Genomic DNA, 19,577 nt, shown 5'->3' with positions numbered 1-19,577 from the left:
AATTTTTCATAAAATGGACTAGTAACAGTCCACTGGGAACTACCGTGCTACTACTGCATCAGGAACTATAATTAAAATGGTTCTCAAACTGCAGGGCAGGCCTCCCTGTGTGGGTACGGAGCCACTTCAGGTAGCTAAACACACAGTGTAGGAAAAAATAAGCTTGCCAGTGTCACTGTGCTGACCTTTATTTCACTGAAATTAAACTAGGATCCATTTTTTTTTAAGTTCCTTCCCCATCAGTGTTAACGACTGATAGAAACTGTGTATGTGCTTGTGTATTAACAAGAGAGAGGGAAGCATGCCACAAAGAGTTTGTGAACCACTGTACTATTAAAAGATCACCAGTTAACTCAGTGGTAGCAAGATTAAATATAGCATTCCCCTCTACAAAAAGATATAAATGTTTGCAATGTTTGCAACAAGTGTAGCATTACAAGTGACAATTTAAAATAAAAACATGTAGCTTAAGTGGTCAGATACACTGATAAAGTAGATAAAAACATTAGGCTCTGTGTAAAAAGCCGATCAAACTTTGTAGAAATGCACACAGTACAAAATGCATTGAAATACACACCCTAAAATGGAACTGACACTGTTAACCTCTCATATTTTAGAGACTTGCATAGTGATAATAAAGAAATAACACGTGTGTTAAGGTGCATTCAGACTGTAAGATTTCAGCAGAAATGAACTTGGGCTGGAAATGAAGTTTGAGGTATGCATACTGGACAGCGATAACGTCTCCTGAATCCTACGCTACAATGAATGAGTGCAATTCCTCGGCCACACTTCCATGCACATCATGCACACAAACATTTAGCCACCATGACTCAACTGGACTTTCTTCTTTTTGGAATCCCAACCATTTCTATTTGCATGTTTTACCTCAGAATTAAGTCTCAGGCTACTCTTGGTTGAAAACCTGTTGAAATGGCCAACTTCAAACTTGCCTCAGGGTGACACGTAGGACAGCCATTGTGCAGCCAAAGACTATCCTTCAACACTGGTCATCTTGAAGAATCTCTGCATCTTTGGGAAATGTATAGCTTGGCTTTGTTCAGTGGCTAAAAAAAAAAAAAAAAACTCTTTGGCACACGTGACTCACCATAGATTACAGTTTTGTTTTTGTTCAGATTTGATCAACTAAGACAAGCTGTAGGTTGAGACACACTGTGAAGAATGTAGCATCGGTCTTCTCAGCACTTAAAAATAATAACCCTGGTTTTCCAAGTATTTGAAAAATACGCATTGCAAAAAGTTATTTACAAATGACTGATCTGGATGCAAAATTCCACTTTCTCTGTGAACCATTTGTTCATTTTGCTCTTGGCTGTTTCTTCCAGTCATCTCGCTGAGTGACTGGCGAAAAGTCTTCAGTCTCACTTGTGTGCTGTGAAATAAAATTGCTGCTGTGATGTAGCACCATGCCACCTTGGCATCCATGATTGAGTCTTTAAAGCCAACAATACTTGGGGTCATAAGCTTTTTGTTCCGCTTGGCACATGTTACAGAGTTACTGAATGCCATACTTTGTCTCCAGTTCCTCAGCTGCCTTTCCCAGGTGCATCATTCTTAGTTTTTCTAATAATTCTTTCAACAGTGGCCTGTGCAGCATTCCTCCTCGTCCTCCTCCACCTGAACGTGAGCCCCACGCCCGCAGCATCTGATAGTGAGCCTCCCGGCAGGATCGGTAATCCAACTCAGCTTGTTCGATCTCCGTGTCCGTCACACCAAGAAGACGCACCAGCTGCTTCACCTGCACCACGGGAACCAGATCCAGCACTGTGTAGATCAGCTCAGACACTGCAGAGAGGGGAAAGAATAGTGCTATTGAGGGAAAGAGATAAACCTGAATACAATAGCTGGCTTTTTGTTGAAGTCTGCACACTGGACCTCTGGTGAGGAGCGCGCATTGCTATACACTCACGCTTGATTTCCAGGGGGACACAGTCAGGCAGTTTGGAACCCTCCACTTCAGCCACAGCGCTTTGAGGAAACTCCTTCACACTGGTCTCCAAATGTTCCTCACTGTTCACCAGAACCTGCTATAAAACAAGCGCAGATTACATTTAATGGCTGTAGACTGTAGACCCAGCTGAGAAAAGCAACCACAGACAGTTAAATCGAAGTACCTCGCAAGATTCCTGGGAAGCATCAGACCGTTGGGAGGACCGTAGTATCCTCTTTTTGGTATACCGCTTTGTGAGCATGTAGGTGATGAAAACCACCAGCACCAACAAAACGATTATCACAGCTCCAGTTCCAGAGATTACATTTATAACATATCCATCTGGATTTACAGATTTCGTGACTTCAGGAAAAACTAAAAAAGCATTGAAAAAGAAGACAGATACATATTTTAAAAAAAGACAAGAATAGCCTATGTCTTTTTTGTACTCACTTTTTTAAAGAATATTGTCAAATTTACATATTTTTTCCCAAATATTCAATTTTTTTGTCAATGTTGTAATAATGTGGAATGATACTCTTCATTGAAAATGTGTGCATGGCCTCGAGAAGCTACCGAAAATATAATGTTTTTCTAGAGTCAAAAAAATTGAAAAATATACATCACATCTAAGTAAGATGAAATTTGTCAGCAATAATAATAGTATAATATAAACAACTATAATAATATTTTAATATGCTTAAAGCAAATCTATGACTATTCTGAAAAGCTGTTTGCTGACTCTTTAGTGTGAAAGACTGGTTAGTGCTCACCTGTTGTAGGAGATTTACACAAACTGCTGCACTCAGAGGAACAACTGTGGAGAACAGAGAGTGCATTTCATAACACTGAGGAGGAAGTGGCACATCTTAAGAGGAAATGATTCACATGACAGCCAAGATGCCTTTTTTACACCATCATATGAATTCAAGCAATTTCATTTTCACACTTTCAAGTATTTGATTCAAAGTTATCACTAAATTAGAGCTTATTCACACTTATTCAGCTGACACAATTACTACTAATAGCCTCATTTATGTGTCAGATAGGATGTAGCTTGGGATTATTGGGTGTATGGGCAGTAAGTTCCCCTGAGCACCCAGGTTTTTTCCCATGATAAATATCACTGTACCACATACTTTACAGTTATGAACTAACATGAAACTTGGGTTGTTGCCATGATTTTTTCAATAGAAATTCTGTTTTTAAAAGGAAAAGATGTCTGAATGTACTACGTGATTTTGTATGACACAGGATTTCGGCTTGTAGAGTTTATTCATCTGTCTACATCACGTTTTCTTGAGTATTGCTAAGACTTACAGACATTTACTTCCTCCCCGAGTGAACCAGACAGACGGGGCATTCAACAAATGAGAACTTGTTTAGTGACTGTTCACATTGCAGGAACCCAGTTTTATGTGTCATAACTTCTCTGTGGCCGACAAATGGAAAGACTGAACAAACTGAGCAGTGTGCTGCAAGTTCTAATTTAACAAACGCACTTCCCTGTTAACAACTTAAACAAACCATCCCAAACAGCGGAATAGGAACAATGCGTGCACACAAAGCTCACGTACAGTGGTGGTATACTCACCTCTTGCACGGTTCACACTTGCCCTTGACTTTGTAGTAGTTGTCCTTACATCCACACACAGTGTTATTATCTGGGCTACCTGTGAACAGCAAGATTGTTTCTATTTAGACTCACGTGAAGAAATGCATGATGGGCTATGACTGGGTATTGATATAAGTTAAGACTTACATGTCCCTCTTTCCACTTCATCGGCTTTGCACTTTTTACATCTGAGACAGTCATATGTTAAAGAGTCAATTATATATCTGTAATAACCATCCTTACACCGACACTTAGTGTTCTGGGATCTGTTACATGGTGATTCCTCAATTTCATGCTTTGCTGCTGCAGGAAAGAGCACAAATAATAAAAATGGAGTAAGGTAAGCCTGAGGCTGATGATACACTTGTAACTCCACCATATGAAGCTGAATCAGGAAAAGTTAAAGTTGATCTACCTTTGCAGGTTTTGCACTGTCTGCAGTTGTTTGAGTAGTTCATCTGGTCGATGTACTGTCCATCGGGACAGTGTATGCAGTTAGATCTCTCTTTAGGACCATGACATTTTTCTAGAAGCTTAAACCCTGAAAACAAGAAGATCACATTTAAAAAAAAACTAAAAGTTAACTTGATGATGTCTCAGATAAATTGCTTGTTACTGTGACATATGTGATATGCAGGGGCTTACACAGTACCTGGACCGCATTTGTTGCAACATATTCCATCTTCAGTGAGAAACTCATCAAGTTTACAGGTCTTGTTCTCTTGTAAGCTAACTTCTTGTGCCTCTGGTAATGATGCAAAACTGAAGATGAACAGGCACTAAAACAAAGAATTTACAATGAATATGTAAAGAAAGGTTCTATTACAAGGCAATTTTTCATGTCTTCAGGCAATGACCTTCAAGGCTTTCTCACCATGAGGCAGAGTAGCGTGCCTACAGAGGTTTTTTTATTCCTCCGTCCTCTGTGCCCAAATACTGCCATAGTGAAAATGAGCCAAAGTCCACTCATTTGCAGAAATGTAGTTGCATAGCATAGCTGCTGCACTCCATTGGCCCCGAGCACGATCACTGGGCACTCTGCTGCTGTGCAGGAATGCTGTCTGTTCCCAGGTCAGCTGAGTGGTGATTAACAAGAAGGATTTTAGGAATAGGCACAGTGACGAAAATCATAAAAGCATTAGTTTGACAGAGAGCAGAACACATTTTAAGGCCCTAATAGCATTAGCTGGTGTTTGGTCATACATATTAGAAATACTCCTTCGTGCTCATACTATAGTATTGTTTGGTCAGTGATTGGTGGTTGGCAGGCAATGCGATAGTGTTATTGCCATGAAATTATCATGTACTATGCTTTCATACAGTGTTATAAATGCTACAAATAGGACATTACTGGATAGCCAGGGAAAATGATTACATCATAGCCTCTGATATAGATAAGAACCTCCAGGAACCCAAGATGTGCCTGCCTGCCAAGTTTGGTTGCTCAACTCCTGATGGAGTTTGTGTGCAAAGAGACAGAGATTTGGTGCATTACAGTAAGATTATTTTTTAATTCAAATTACCACAAACCAAGTGACACACTGAACCTTTTCAGGTTTTCCAGGCCCAGTCTGCCTGTTTGACTTGAACAATTTAAACAATGTCCCAATTTATAATCATAATAACATATTCCATAGACTTGTACTGGATACTATTTTTAAAAGACAAGAAGAGATGGTTCAGACTAAAGCAGATGACATAGTAATGTAAATATGTGGTTTGGGGGTTGAATTATCAGAAGTGGTTTCCTCAGTACGCTAAGTAGATAAAACGAAACTGCATGTCACTGCACAGGCAAGCAAGGAAACCGGTTAATTCATTAGGAATAATAATAATAATATCCCATAAATGCAATTTTAATGCAACAAACATATCGTTATATGTAATGGGGCTGATAATGATCAAAATGTTTTCGGTTCGATTTTTATTAAAGTTGACTGCGAGCAGAGTGATTCTGAAAGGTAATACTACACATAAAACGGCACCCTATGCAGCCTCTGCCTTCAACAAGCTCTTAATTTAAGGAAATTAAACACATTAAAACGAAAGGAGTCGAAACAATTCGTGGAGAAGTATCTGCGCCACTCGCTTAGGCAGCTTCCCTCTTCGCTTCCCCGTCCAAACTTTGATTTGTAGAGCGACTTTAAGAGCACAAAAACGTCAGGTAGTCTTGTTTTACGTATGTACAGATAACATTGATGTGTTTAAGAACTTAATCTATACTTGTCATTTAACTTTTTTCTTGTCACTGGTTTCGGTTTAAGTACACACCACAAACGCCCACCAGACTGATATGAATCGCTCATTCCCACAGACTGGCTGCTGAGGTATTTAACTGTCACTTACCTGGACAACTGCTGTCACTCAGAGTAATATCTCTTTACTTCAGGTCCTTAAGTGGGAACAGATATTTAAGTTACTACTATATGGATATACTTGTTTTTTCTTTTTTAACAGAAAGCAGCGCGACACTACTGCCGCTGCCCAGTATCGGAGAGAGAGGCGGTCTTTGACAGGAAATGCTGTGACGCGCACGTTTCACAGGAATTCGTCAGGCAAACGGGCAAAACGGCACCTGAGGACAAAACAACAGACTTAGAGGAAACCCGTTTACCCTAAAGACGACTTAGCCCCAGAAAGACAATGACAAGAATCTGCAAAACTTGGGATGTGGATAGAAATGTAAATACCAGCAGAATACAATGATTTGCAGCTCATTTAAATCCAGAATTTAATTGGAAAACTTCACATTTATATATATATATATATATATATATATATATATATATATATATATATATATATATATATATATATATATATATATATATATATATATGAACAAACTGCAACTACTTAAGTGAAAAGGCAATAGGCTAAAATGACTGGGTGTCAGGGGTTGAGTTAGTCTTTCACAAGTACAGGGAGGGGTTCATCCCTGTGCAAAAGACTGCGTGGGCAAGTAGTTCAAAGCAACATTGCGTTGTGGATTTATGTGTCTGGTACATCATATTGACATATTCAGAAAAACTCTGTACACAAAGAAACAAGAACTGCAAGAAATCTGTGACACCCATCCACTGAAGCAACAACAGACTAAGCAGACTATTCTAGACATTCTGCTCCCCAGCAATGCTTTCCACCTCCTCCTTGGGGGGGGGGGGGGGGGGGGGGGGTTTGCTGATGAGATGCACTAAGAACAGAAGTACTGAGCCACACCCCTTAATCTTTTAATTTCAATGGCATTTAGGAACCACAGCAAATCAGCAGGAAGTGCAGACCACATACAGTTACAGAGTCCTGAATCACATTGTGCCTAAATGTCACCAGTGCTCTGCAGAATTCATGGCAGGGGTATCCATGGCCAAGCAGCTCCTGTAGGTGTAATAATGTGCACAGGACTTTTGCCCATATAATGTACCTCTCCAGTGAGCTCTGGGTCTTTCCCTGGGTCTACTCCCAGCTGGGCATGCCCAGAAAGCACCCAAAGGATGCACCCAGAAGCAGGATTTTGACTTATCCAGGTCACTTAAGGGTTAACCCTGGGTTTTTTTTGCACTGCAGGGAAAGTAGGCGGGTCTAAAGTTTTTCAGTTGTGTCTAATAGTGGTGTACGATACCACAAATTGTGGTATCAATTCAATATCAAGTAAACACAGGGCCAGTGTTGATAATAATTTTAACTTATAAAAGCAGTTTATGTAGGGGAGAGCAGTGTGTCATGATTTATGAGATGAATCATCATCAATTTGCAAATTCTTAACACATTTTAATGACCACAAAATCACTGTGATTTTTACTTTCCACAATAAAAAGTTAACACAATAAAATGCACACTTTCGTGTATTTTGAAACTGGGGTTTTTGGACACCTGAAATGTCTTTAAAGCACGTTGTCAACACAGAAAGATTATTATATTCAGACGTGATGAATTCATATTTTATGTTTGAAATTTTTTTTTTTCAGTTCCAACAAAATGATTTAACACAATTCAATGGGCTGAATATATTATTTGAATGTGAATATAGTCTACAGGTCTACAAGCTACAGTCTGCTAGAGTAACAGCTGTAACACTTAAACATTAACCAAAACCATCCATGTCTGAAACTTTCAAACTTTCACCTCTATATGAGCTACCTGCATGTTCTTTGTCTCTCTGGAAGGACTGTGACAGTGATCTTTGATGTTTGCTGGGTGTCTGGGTCTGTCTGAGGGATTTCCTTTCTCCTCTCTTTGTTTCTTTTGATGCTCGTTCCAGGATGAAGATTTTTCTTTTTTTCTTTTTCGTGGTCTTACATGTCTTTATATACCTTGGTGGTGTTGCCACAGTAGAGAATTTCCTTCCAACAGACATCAATTCGCAATGTTTTCATTTACAGCTGTAAAGTAGCTCTATATGTGTCATGGTCCTGGGCCATGGGCCCAGCATTTTGTGTTTTAGTTCCTTTTAGGTTCTGTTATCATAGTTTCCTGTCCTGTTGGTTATTATTGTTTACATATTGATTTCTGGTTCCCCATGGGGAACACAAACCAGTGCTTTGTGTGTCAAGTCTGTGTGGTTATCCCGCTCGTGTTATTTCCTGTTTTATTTTGGTAGTATCCTGTTTCTTGTGCAGTGTGTTCAGTTTTGCTTCCCCCAGTCTCGTTGGTATGATTCTGTCCAGAGACGTATATATGTTTATGATTCTGTCCACCTGTTCTCTCCAGCTGTCTCCTGGTGTCCCTCGTCAGTCCCTGTGTATATATTGTCTGCATTTCCCTCTGTTCTCTGTTGCGACGGCATCATTGTGTTCCTGCTGTGTGCATTTCCGTCCGTGAGTGAGTTTCCTGCTGTGTGCATTTCCGTCCGTGAGTGAGTTTCTGTTTTCCGTGTGTTTGGCAGTAATAAAGCTGAGCGTTTTTGTGTTTAAGTCTATTTCCGAAATCTGCATTTTGGGGTCCAACTCTGCCTGCCACAGCAGTTCATGACAATATGATGCTCCACTCTCTCACTCACTGCAGCCTACATGACTGTTCAGCGCCGGTGAGTCCCGAAACTAATAATAAACACATCAGGAGGGGGCAGAGAAAAGCGTAGCTACAGGAGAGGAGCTGTTTGCATATGGGGCTATTATTGTAACAAATCTATTTGTGTGTATCTCAGTCCGCTGCGGTAGAAGTGTGGCAAAAGTCACATGTAAAAAAAAAAAAAATCTACCAACTGAAAAGCTGCGTGACTTGTAACTGAAAACCTGTGTGTGTGTGTGTGTGTGTTTCGGTGATTCAAGTAAAACTTTAAGACTTTTCAACCATTAATTAATATCCACACACGCTTTGCAGAATTATTTACCAGGATAGGTGTGAATGTGCACACGCTTATCTGAGTACGCATACGCAGGAAAAAACAATCAGCAAGTATGCAATCTCCGCGAGTAACTTCAAACCCCCCCACGCACAGAACTCAGCCGCCGCGCGTACAAAGAAGCATCGCGCACGTGAGTGTCTGCAGTTTCACGCTCCCGGAGGGGGGGGGGGCCCCCGCGCGCGGAGGAATTCTGCGACCGCGAGGCGACTGACTTGAGAGTTTGGGCGGAGCCTGTGGAGCATAATGTGATTGGTCACTTTGATGGCTAGTTCAGGTCACTGCTGGACCGAGTGACGGCAGGAAAGCAACATAAGAGCTGTTTTAAACCGGATTTATTTACAATTTGGAAAATAACGTTTACCGAATTAATTATCGGGAATGATTGTTTTCTGTGCAGGAGCGGAAATACTGACAACTGTCAGTGGATTACTATACTGCTGAATAAATCTTTAAAACCGTCTGATCTGAACTAATGCCTGATAAGTCTTTTGGTTTATTTCATTTCAGCTTTAATTCAAAATAAGCTGTTAAAACAAGTATCACACATTTCAAGGAATAAAGACGAGCGAATGATTCATTTCCGTATATACTGACAGCTCTCTGCTAAGACATTAAATAGATAAAACTAGCCAGTTACGAAGCTTAACTTTAATCTCGATCTGCACTAATATAGACTGGGAAACTAAAATGCACCAAAAATAAAGTATGTAACTTTCTCTGATAATTATAAATGTTAAATACTCCAGGTATGATTAGGGTGCAGGCATCAAACAACATATGTATTTTCTAATCTTTTATGAGTGTTTACAGTGACCAGTGTTTTTTAACACTATTACTGTGATAATAAATGTCTACAATAACCAGATCCTGACTTGTAAAAAATAACATTTGCAGGTTTCTGAATTTAAAAAAGCATTTTTATAGTCAGTGATCTTTTAAAAATCAATTTAAGTATTATTAATGGCAATGTTTAAGACAAAAAAAAATGAACAAAGTTTGCAAATCAAAATAAGACACTGCAATAGACACTGATCTACTTCAATTTCTTTTAGCAATGAAACTATACACTAAAGTTATGATCCATGTTTTATTGCATACAATAAAATTGTAAAAATCACAAGTCAAAAGCGCGATCAAGCACACTTTGACAGCTTGCAGTGACACTGACCAGCAAATAAAACACTCAGATAAATAAAACAACAAACCCTGAGATGTGAACAAGAGCATTCTCCACAAGGCTGCCAAAGTGGGTTGGTTGGTAGCTACAGTCACACATAGGAGATGGAAGCACTTTAGTTTCCTCTGCAGCTGTAGAAAGGGACTCTCTCATCCTCCACTGCCACAATACCTGATATGCTTGAAACACCCTGCACCTCACCATTAGGCAGTAGAAGATGCTCTGGAGCTGGCCTGCTGAAGGGTTGTTATTTCAGACCCCTGAAACACACGCGCATACACGCACACGCATGCATACGCTTTTTACAGATGAGGACAAACTAAGAGGAAAAAGTCCACTTCTGCAGAAGAGGCAACTTCAAGCCAGACTGAAGTATGCTAAGGACAACCTGGAGAAAGATTATGCATACTGGAATTTAATTCAATTCATTTTTATTTATATAGCGCCAGTTCACAACAACAGTCGCCTCCAGGTGCTTTATATTGTTAGGCAGAGGCCCTGCAATAATACAGCAAAAGGAAGCATGTCAGAAATAGTCAGATGAGATGAAACTAGAGCTCTTTGGCCATGAAGATGTTGCTTATATTTGGAGAAAGAAGGGAAAGTGAAACATGACAGGGGAGTATGATGCTGTGGGGATGGTGGAAGGTGGAAGGAAAGAAAAGAGGATATGTGAAGATTTTGAAAGAAGACCTCAAGAAGTCAGCACCAAAACTTGGTCTGACCTCTCTGCAGGCCATTTAATTGTTTACACCATACAAAGTGGGCCAGCTGCTTTTTGTAAACAGGGTTGCTTATTAACTACTCTTTCATTAACCACAAACAGCCTTGACAGTATTTGCACCTGTTCTGAAAAAGAGAGGGGAAAAAGAACTACTGGGTTAAAAGTTCAGCATTTATTATTTAATATGTTTAATAGTCAAATTGAGACATTCACACACTGACAATCAAAGGTAATTAAGCCATAGGGAATCATGCCATTCAGTAGCTATTTTATATAACATAACACTAATGCCTCAAATGATTTAATTTTTAACCTATTAACATCACCAGGTCACTGGAGAAACCGCTTTGGTGTAGACTTAGTGCATGTTAGACACGTTCTATGCAAACACATTGTAAGTTTCTTCCATTCATCTTGGTCTTATAGTTCTTCTTCTTGTATGTGTCAAAGATGAGATAATTCCATATAAAGAGATCAACCCTTTATACCTTTGAAGTCTACCCCTGAACAGTTTATCAGGGACTGAGTGGATGCTGAGTGGTTAAGCCATTACTTTTAAATCATTAGTTGATGTTAACTTATTCTGGAAAAGACCTTAGTCAATAAAAGGTTCTTTGTAGACTGTAGAGAGCAAGTAAATGTTTTAAGGTAAGTCTAACTTAAGTGCAACTATATTTACCATCATTTTAAAAAAGCGTGCTGGATTAGGCTGTATTCTATTCACGAGCCCAGCAAAGCATAACCTCACATGACTTTGCTATTACAGTGCACTAAACAGCTCACTCAGCAGAGCAAGACAAGTGCTTCCTCAGAAAAACCACATTCTTCCTTTTCAGCTAGCAGACGAAAAAAACGTGTTCACCCTTCTTCCTCCTCCTCCTCTCTGTGCCTTTCACTGTGTTACACTCACAGAGAGTCAAACGCTTGTTTGGCATACATAGGTTTTTCCAGACATGCACATGCAAATACACTGCTGATTTTACCACATAGTCTCCAAGTCCAGCTGTGAGGACTGACTAGTCCATCTCTGACTCAGCATGCAGATTTTGTCAACCAAAAAAAAAAAAAGTGGCTTTGTTTATCTGTTTACTTCATAACACAACAGTCAACATGTTCCTGGCAAAAGTGCCTTTGAAGTTTTGTTCAGACGTACCAACTCTTACGGTCAAGCATCAATACCGATACTGAAACCTTAAGATAAGCATGACCAGGTTTGCTGTAAGCCAGTTGATCCAGTCATCTCTATACTCCATCAGACTGTTTCTGCTCACTTAAGTGTCACACTTGTCACTCAAGGCAGTCCCTTTAAGACCCTGCTTTCTCAAGCGTCGGCCCACTTTCACGGTTGAAAGGAGGTCACGTGTTGTGGCCTTGGTTGTGTGAAAACTGAGGTTAAACATAGTGACTCTTTCAGTGGCTGGCAACTAACTAAAAACAGTAAAATAGCCAGCAGAGTTAGTGCTTGGGAAATGCAAATTTATTGGTTTTTGCTGATTAATGTTCTCACGCCGACGCTACAAAAATTGCACTCATAATAAATAAATTAACAGGAAACTTATCATTCACATCATTTTACAGCAGAACTTTTCTGGAATCTACTTTTTGTTTTATTTCAGATTAACTTAGACTCAACAAATTCAAAGTATGCGTGTAAGTAACACAAGAGCAGTCTGGGACTTCATACCTCCATCGAGGATAACAGTGCTCCTCACACAATCCACAAAATGAGCCGCTGGAGGCAGAAGGATGTCTGCATCTGGATCAGTTTGTACTAGTGTGATTATCTTGTGAGTCTGTCTTGAGGACATCAAAACAGTGTTTCACATTTTTTTGTTATTCCAGCTGACGTGTGTGTGTGTGAAGCTGTGATCTGAAAAGCCCAGTTTTGCACAGTTTTTCAGTTGCTGCCCAGTTTTTCCAAAAGTTCCTGGCTCCAAATCTGACTAAATAACTTAAACACTTCTAAGTTTAGCCATGCCCCACTTTGGTAACAGTTTTATATATCTCAGGCCATACTTTTCTGAGTAATCCAGCCGACAAACAAAAAAAAAAAACACACAAACCAAGACAATAATCAGTATATCAGTCAATAAAAGCATGCCATAGTATGTTGCATTTCACTCCATCTAAAGAAAGGCGCATGAGGTGTGCTTCCTTATGCTTAGAATAGGTCAAATGCAGAGTATGAATTAATAAAGCATAACCGATTTATGTTCTGTCAGCTGAAAAGTTCACATTTCTAATGATACATTTTTTTTAAAATGAGTGATTTGGCACCTATGTGTGGATTTTGCAGCACAGTGTTTTCAGTCCTCATAGCACTACAAAGCTTCTCACTGTCATAAAGTAATTTCTTGGAATGACATTTATATTGACACCTTTCTGTAAGAGTAATAAGACACGTATGAGGTGCATGCTTTACATTAAATGACTTCATCACCGTGTACTAAGAAGAAGAGAGTGAGAGAGCTGAAAAGGAAAATGAGAGAAGGGAAGGCATCAGACAGTTTGCAGCAGAAAGATTTTGGAGAAAGTGAGAGAGAGATGATGGAAAAACGTGGAGGCTGAAGGACGGCATGTTGTTGTGTGCTGCCAGGGTGGTCTCAGAAAAGGCAGGATGAAAGAGTGGGGCAGAAGGTGCTGAAGTTTTGCTTAATGCAAGAACTTTCATGATGAGTCATCTGACATTTCATGAATAGTCCCTTGACACACTTCTCGTCCCCTGCTCAGTCTCAGACTCAGAGGGTCCCAGGTGACATCTTTCTTAACTTCTCCTCCACAGTAAGTAAAGACTTTAGAAAAATATTTTCAGCTGTAGCCGTTGGTTGCATCTTTAACAGAACTGTGCCCTCATGTTGAATGTTTTAGTTGATTTTGGCAATCTGCTTTCTTGAGGATGTAAAGTTGGTTTGTATTAGTGCTGTGCTTATTTTGTCATCAGTGGGTTGCGTGCTTTTACAAAATTTAAAATGTGCGTCCTAACATATTAGGCAGCCCAACTACCAAATTCTTTATCTCGTGACAGAAGTCTTTATCAGGTTTATGATGTTCAGCCTTTATCACGTTTCACTGAGTGTCTGTTGGCATCATTACATGTATGCATCTGACCGAATGATAACAACATTTTTCCTCTTCTCTCTGCTTACTCCCCACCTCCCCCTCCTCCTCCTCTTCCTCTGCCTCTGCTTGTGGGCTTCTTCCCAGATGCAGCTACTCTGTTATTTTATTATTTCTGTACTGTACATTCCTCCTGCGCTCTCTTCTGTGACGTGCAGTGACAAACAGTATCCTTGGCCGATTTTGACACCTGGCCTTTGCTGTGAAAAGTGCCCACCAGGTACAGTGACTTCCTCACATCCCGACAGAGATCATAGCTGTGATGCCAACAATAGCACTATAACTATAGTCTGATGTTTCATATATTCCAGGTTATCATTTGGGTTCACGCACACAAAACTCCTGCGATCGTGAGTGTCAACCCTGTAAAGGTGACCGTTTCACTGACAGCTACAACACAGCAATGTCCTGCAGTTTTTGTAAAAGCTGCGACAATCGTGAGTAACTTCACAGCTTCAGCTTTGGGTGTGGAGGTGCTACACCATGTGTGAGGCCTTGAAATGTGTGAAAACCTTTAGACAATATTTATGACCGACAACATGAAGCGCTTTAGCGGCATGAATGATGACAGTGAGCTTTATGAGTTGTACTCTGCAATGTTCCTGCTAGAGTGTGGCTGTTATCTTTTAAGCTGATATATGAATGACAAAGCATTACAGTAAAAAATACTATTTTAAGACCCCCACCACCACCAGTATGTGGTTGCTTATACATTTTGTGTGTGTGAACTGATGCATGAGTGAGTGAGTCATTAACTCTCTGTAGACCTGACCACTGCATTTGACCAGTTAGTCCACAGAATGACAAAGTCAGACTGTTAGTTGTTTCTCAACTTGTGATTTCAGAAAAGTTTGCATATACAAAACCTAAGCTCACATTTGCAAGGGGATTTCCCATTTTATGTATCAAGGGGGTATACAGTCAGAAGTAGATGAAAGATAGAAGGGAGGGGAAGCGAGAGGGGGGTCTGTGAAACTCTCTGTGGGGTTTAATATGTTGGGATTCTGTAGCAGAAGTTTGTGTTTACACAGTGATACAAACAGCGTCTGCAGCGGAGCCCACTGAGACAGGAGGAGGCCATAAAAGTAGACCATCTTCATGTCAGCGGAAAAAATTTTTAAAAATTCAAAAAAAGTAGTAAACAGCGGAAAGAGCAGAAATGTCATGTCCTATGTTATTATTGTTCAGGGCTCTGTACTGGTACAGGTGAGCAAAACAGCCTCTCTTGCCTTCTTTAAATGTCACTGTGGAAAACACAGAAGAGAGAAAACACAGAACTGAGACATATTTGTGTTTCTCAGTCTCAAGTTTGGCTACATGAATATTTTAGCTGATTCTGACTTTTTTTGTTCATCTCTTTTTTACATATCTTAACCAAAGGGCTTACATACTTCAGTCCAAGTTACAAACCAGCCATATGTAGATATTTAAAATCTGACAATACATGTATTTGTAGCTTATATACATGTATATAAAAACCTGTTTACATTTTCTTTGGCAAAGGAAGGTGGGTGTTCAAAACATCAAAAGCTGCACAAGAAGGGGCTTTATGTCTATTAACGGCTGTGGAAACAAATTTATGTGGAAATAATTCTACCCACTCAAAAATTTTACACAACGATCCTGCAGTGTAGCAGTATAAAACATGTTTCTGTTTCTTTGGTCTTTTTGATTTGATGGTGATGGTGATAACATTTTGGATGTGTTGGAGTTTGTCGCCTCTCAAAAGGTTCAGTGGAACAAAATGTTTGACTACCTGTTCTCTTCTGTTTACTATTCTGTATGTTTATGCTTCTTATTTTTGTCATTGCATTTAAATGCATCATTATGGGTCATCAGATTAAAAGACCCTGCTTAAGAGCGCACATCCCTGCTAGCTTTAAAATGTCCATATTCCCTGTATTGTGGCCTCTGACCTCCCAGTTAGGAGGACAGCCAACATAGGTATCACTGTGTATTACAAAATGTAAGGTTATAGTCGCTTCAGCTTCACATTTGATGGTAATCTGTCTGGAAAAGTGCATTTCAGTACTGCTGGTTGGCCGCTGTTGGCTGATGTTAGAATTAAGTTGGCGCTATTAAGACGTTGCATGTTGTGTCATATCCCTCTCTGGTTTAAACACCATAAAATGATCTGTGTTTACAATTTTCATTTTGTTTCGTTTGTTCTGGGATGACTGCGCCTCTGTGGAAGTCATATAAGTAGTTCTCTGCTTGCTAATTTGTGACATCTGATTGAGGTGTGCACACTAAACATGATTTAAGAAAGAACTTGTTTCATCAAACTGAAATTCTCTAAAGATGACACATCAGACGTGATAATATAACCGTCTTATGACTTAAAACCCGAATCTTTACCTGCCGTGCCCAGTTTGTGAGTCATTTCACATTTTCTGTTTCATCATGAAGACATCCTTTGCACACTCTTTCAACTTTTTCTGCCTGTAAATCACTTTTAACAATGACCGTTTTTTTTCCACAGCAAACATGGAGGTCAAGACGAAATGCAATACGACTCATGACACTGTGTGCACATGTAAAGCTGGCTACCAATGCAAAAACCAAGACTGCCAAGAGTGTGTAGTGATACCGACCACAACCAAACCCACCGTCCCTCCATCCACTACTGGTAAATGAACCCTTCTCTGCACATTCAACTAAATATGAAACAACGGTTGACGTGGTCGTTAATATTTATTCATTACAGTGTTTTGTTTTGAATAGTTTTAAACATCAGACATTTGAGGGTTATCTGCAGTATCACATTCTTATTAGAAAGCTAGTTTTACATTCTTTACAACTAGGTGGCGCACAAAAAAAGAAATGACATTATACATTTGTTGCCCAAACAAATTCTACAAACAATACTGGAGACCAACTTGACACTGGTATGAAAAGCAGTAACACAACATAACATAGTTATACTCAGATTTCAAAATCACCATTTGGTGTACCAAAACCATTTTTCGGGCCAGAAGGTGTCTGACTGTACAGGCTGAACCACAAAAGGTCAGCAAATTCATATGTTTAACGAGAAGTTACTCATTTAACTATACCTGGAACTATAACATTTTTCTATTTAAAAATATCCCAGATGGCCCGATGAGTTCAAATGACTTATTTTATGAAAACAAGACTGAAAGTAGCAAGATGAGATGTGTCTTTATCTGTTGAAAAAACTGTTTATTTACATGTATACACAAAATCATTTAATAAGTGCGTTCGTCTGTATCCAGTGTGGCACTTCCAAACAAGTAAACACATTTTAACCTAAAAAACGCTTCACAAAGAAAATGCAATCGGCATAAAAATATCAGCAAGATATTTTTAAAGCAGCACTAACCAGCACTAACATCAGATACAGTGACGATGTTGCAAGGACTTCCTTGAGGAAATGCGATCATAGATAGTCATGACAGAACCTTACAGTGGTCTCTCAGCTCTTTTAGCAGATTTTAGCATCTTTCAGCTGGTTGTTTCTGGCTTTAGAGTATGCCAGTCATGCTTTTAGTTTATTTTCACACTGCTGCCATCCACCTAAAATCCACTGTCACCTCACCCTGAGGTGACTATCTCAGTGTTTACAAGTAGCTTGTGACAACAAATACTATACGTCCTGAAGGGCAAATATTTGTTATGGGATTACATTTCTCATGAAACATAATGAAGAAATGTCATTTAGAATTTACAGCTTAAATTTTTGTTATGGTTATGTTTTGGCACCTTCAGCACTTCTCAGACGTTGGGAATTTACTGACTTGACTTGAAGTGCTTTAGTTGCTTAAACCTAACCACAGATGAGAGCACAGATGCAGGTGAGAATGTGCAAACTGTACACTTTGCATGTCAACCTAAACAGTCTACTAGCAGGCTCAGTGCAGTTCTTTATGGGATTTTCCTTTCATGCCTAAATCCCCTCTACAGTGTAATTCACTAAAACAGTTTAGGGATATATGAACACAAATTCTAGGAGACAGGGTTGCAGTAGAGGCTTAGGCTTGAAAGTTTTTAGGGTAATTTTTGGATTGTGTCATATTTTACTGTTTCATCTCTATGAAAACAGTGTTATTTTTAAGGGTCCTGTTAATGTCATGCCCTGTGTCATTATTACTCAGGGCTCTGTGCTGGTGCACATGAGCAAAGTAGCCTGTTGTGCCTTTTCTTTTTTAATATCACTGGAGAGAAAATAGAATGTCACAGTGTGTTTTACTGTAACAGAAAACACTGTAACCGTCCTGACACACAGTAATGTGGACAGGTGATACTTTGAAAGTCATACCCAGAGTTCTTAAAATGTCTCTGATACCACTGAAATGGTTACACACTGATAGGACTAAAAAATAATCCAAACAAAAAACAAATGAGCTGGTAATAATGTTGGTAAGCTATTTGCATATTCTGATATCAGTTAGTAACTGTTGCTTCTTCTGCAGTAACTGTGGAGAAAGGTCATCTACGTTTTCTCTCTCTCTCTCTCGCTCTCTCTCACACACACACACACACACACACCGGGTGAAATAAGTTATCATTTGATATGATTCTAAATCCACACTTTCTGATCTGAGTGCTGAAAATGAGGGCCAAAAGAGTAAGCTCACAGACAAATCTGAACCATAATAGTGTCGTCTTGTCACTGAACTAATAATGCCAGTAGTAAGCTCATCACATTTTCTTTCTTTTTTTTGTTTCCCTCTAGTGGCAAGACCTGGAGTTGCCACTACCCATTTGCCCCCCAAACAAATTGGAGGTAAAGTAGGCTCAAGTTGGTGCTCATCCTGCCCTCAAGTTTAACTCACCGTGCCATAATTGTTGATGTAAATTTTGGAAAACAACTCTCTCATGTGTTATTATAGATACAGCGTGGTTCCTGGTGATAATTGCCCTCCTGTGTACAGGAATTGTGCTGGTTTTTATGACAAAAATCAAGCCATTTCTACTCTGGATTAAGTCCAAACATGGTTAGTAGATTTGTTTTTCTAAATCATTTTAGAACTTTTGTGTTTTCTGTAAAGATATAAATGCCCTGAATAAGCTAATTTCTAATAAAAACATCCCCTTATTTGTTGCTGCTCAGGCTACTTCTTGGCTGAAAAATCACAACCTCCATGTGCTGGCGTGGAAGTAGTATCAAAGCCCATCCAGGAAATGTGTGGGAAATGTGAGACATGTATCTGAATTTGGTTGAGCAAGAACTTGGCAGGACACTTAGTGGCACATACCAGATGCAAAACATCTGTCACTGTTTTGGACATTAGTGATAAAATGGAGTTAGCCAGCACTCTGGGCCATGCTGATGAATGGAACTTCAGAAGATGTATGGTTTGAGACTGATGGTGGTTCCTGAGAGGACAGATGACGTTCGACATGACATTAAAATGTATAAAATTGCAGAGGGTAAAGAGCACAGAGGTGAAGCTGTGGCAGTGAAAGGGGAGTATGTACTATGTTACATTATTATCAAAATATTTCACATTATATATGTGTGTGTGTGTGTATATATATGTGTGTGTGTGTATATATATATATACACATAATAAAATGTGATATATATATATATATATATATATATATATATATATGAATGTGAAATATATATATATATGAATGTTCTGCAACAATGTGCATACAGTTTTTTTCTTCTATTTCTTT

The 19,577-nt window shown here is 39.3% G+C and overlaps 2 protein-coding genes across 4 annotated transcripts; one reads left to right on the top strand and one right to left on the bottom strand.

Moving 5' to 3' along the window:
- Nucleotides 1-1,064: 1,064 nt before the first annotated feature.
- On the bottom strand, nt 1,065-6,063 carry tnfrsf1a (tumor necrosis factor receptor superfamily, member 1a). Of its 2 annotated transcripts, none has more exons than XM_030750858.1 (10): nt 5,913-6,063; nt 4,441-4,642; nt 4,219-4,345; nt 3,982-4,107; nt 3,714-3,869; nt 3,546-3,624; nt 2,725-2,768; nt 2,136-2,326; nt 1,931-2,048; nt 1,065-1,806 (listed from the first exon to the last, which is right to left on the bottom strand). In XM_030750858.1, exons 2-10 carry the CDS (start codon nt 4,534-4,536, stop codon nt 1,517-1,519), a joined length of 1,227 nt encoding a protein of 408 aa, XP_030606718.1. In that variant the 5' UTR covers nt 4,537-4,642; nt 5,913-6,063; the 3' UTR covers nt 1,065-1,516. The 2 variants fall into 2 exon arrangements, with proteins under 2 accessions (XP_030606718.1, XP_030606719.1); XM_030750859.1 differs by having other exon boundaries at nt 3,714-3,866.
- Nucleotides 6,064-8,331: 2,268 nt separating this feature from the next.
- Nucleotides 8,332-19,431, top strand: LOC115794688 (tumor necrosis factor receptor superfamily member 5). Of its 2 annotated transcripts, XM_030750312.1 has the most exons (9): nt 8,332-8,384; nt 8,478-8,589; nt 13,542-13,592; nt 14,016-14,148; nt 14,240-14,365; nt 16,411-16,557; nt 18,625-18,675; nt 18,782-18,886; nt 19,003-19,431. In XM_030750312.1, the coding sequence occupies exons 2-9, from the start codon at nt 8,539-8,541 to the stop codon at nt 19,101-19,103; spliced, it is 765 nt and encodes a 254-aa protein (XP_030606172.1). In that variant the 5' UTR covers nt 8,332-8,384; nt 8,478-8,538; the 3' UTR covers nt 19,104-19,431. The 2 variants fall into 2 exon arrangements, with proteins under 2 accessions (XP_030606172.1, XP_030606173.1); XM_030750313.1 differs by lacking the exons at nt 8,332-8,384; nt 13,542-13,592 and having other exon boundaries at nt 8,413-8,589.
- Nucleotides 19,432-19,577: the final 146 nt, after the last annotated feature.

The sequence above is a fragment of the Archocentrus centrarchus genome, chromosome 16 (assembly GCF_007364275.1).
Source record: "Archocentrus centrarchus isolate MPI-CPG fArcCen1 chromosome 16, fArcCen1, whole genome shotgun sequence".
Lineage (NCBI taxonomy): Eukaryota > Metazoa > Chordata > Actinopteri > Cichliformes > Cichlidae > Archocentrus > Archocentrus centrarchus.
This window is presented reverse-complemented; position numbering and strand designations above follow the sequence as displayed.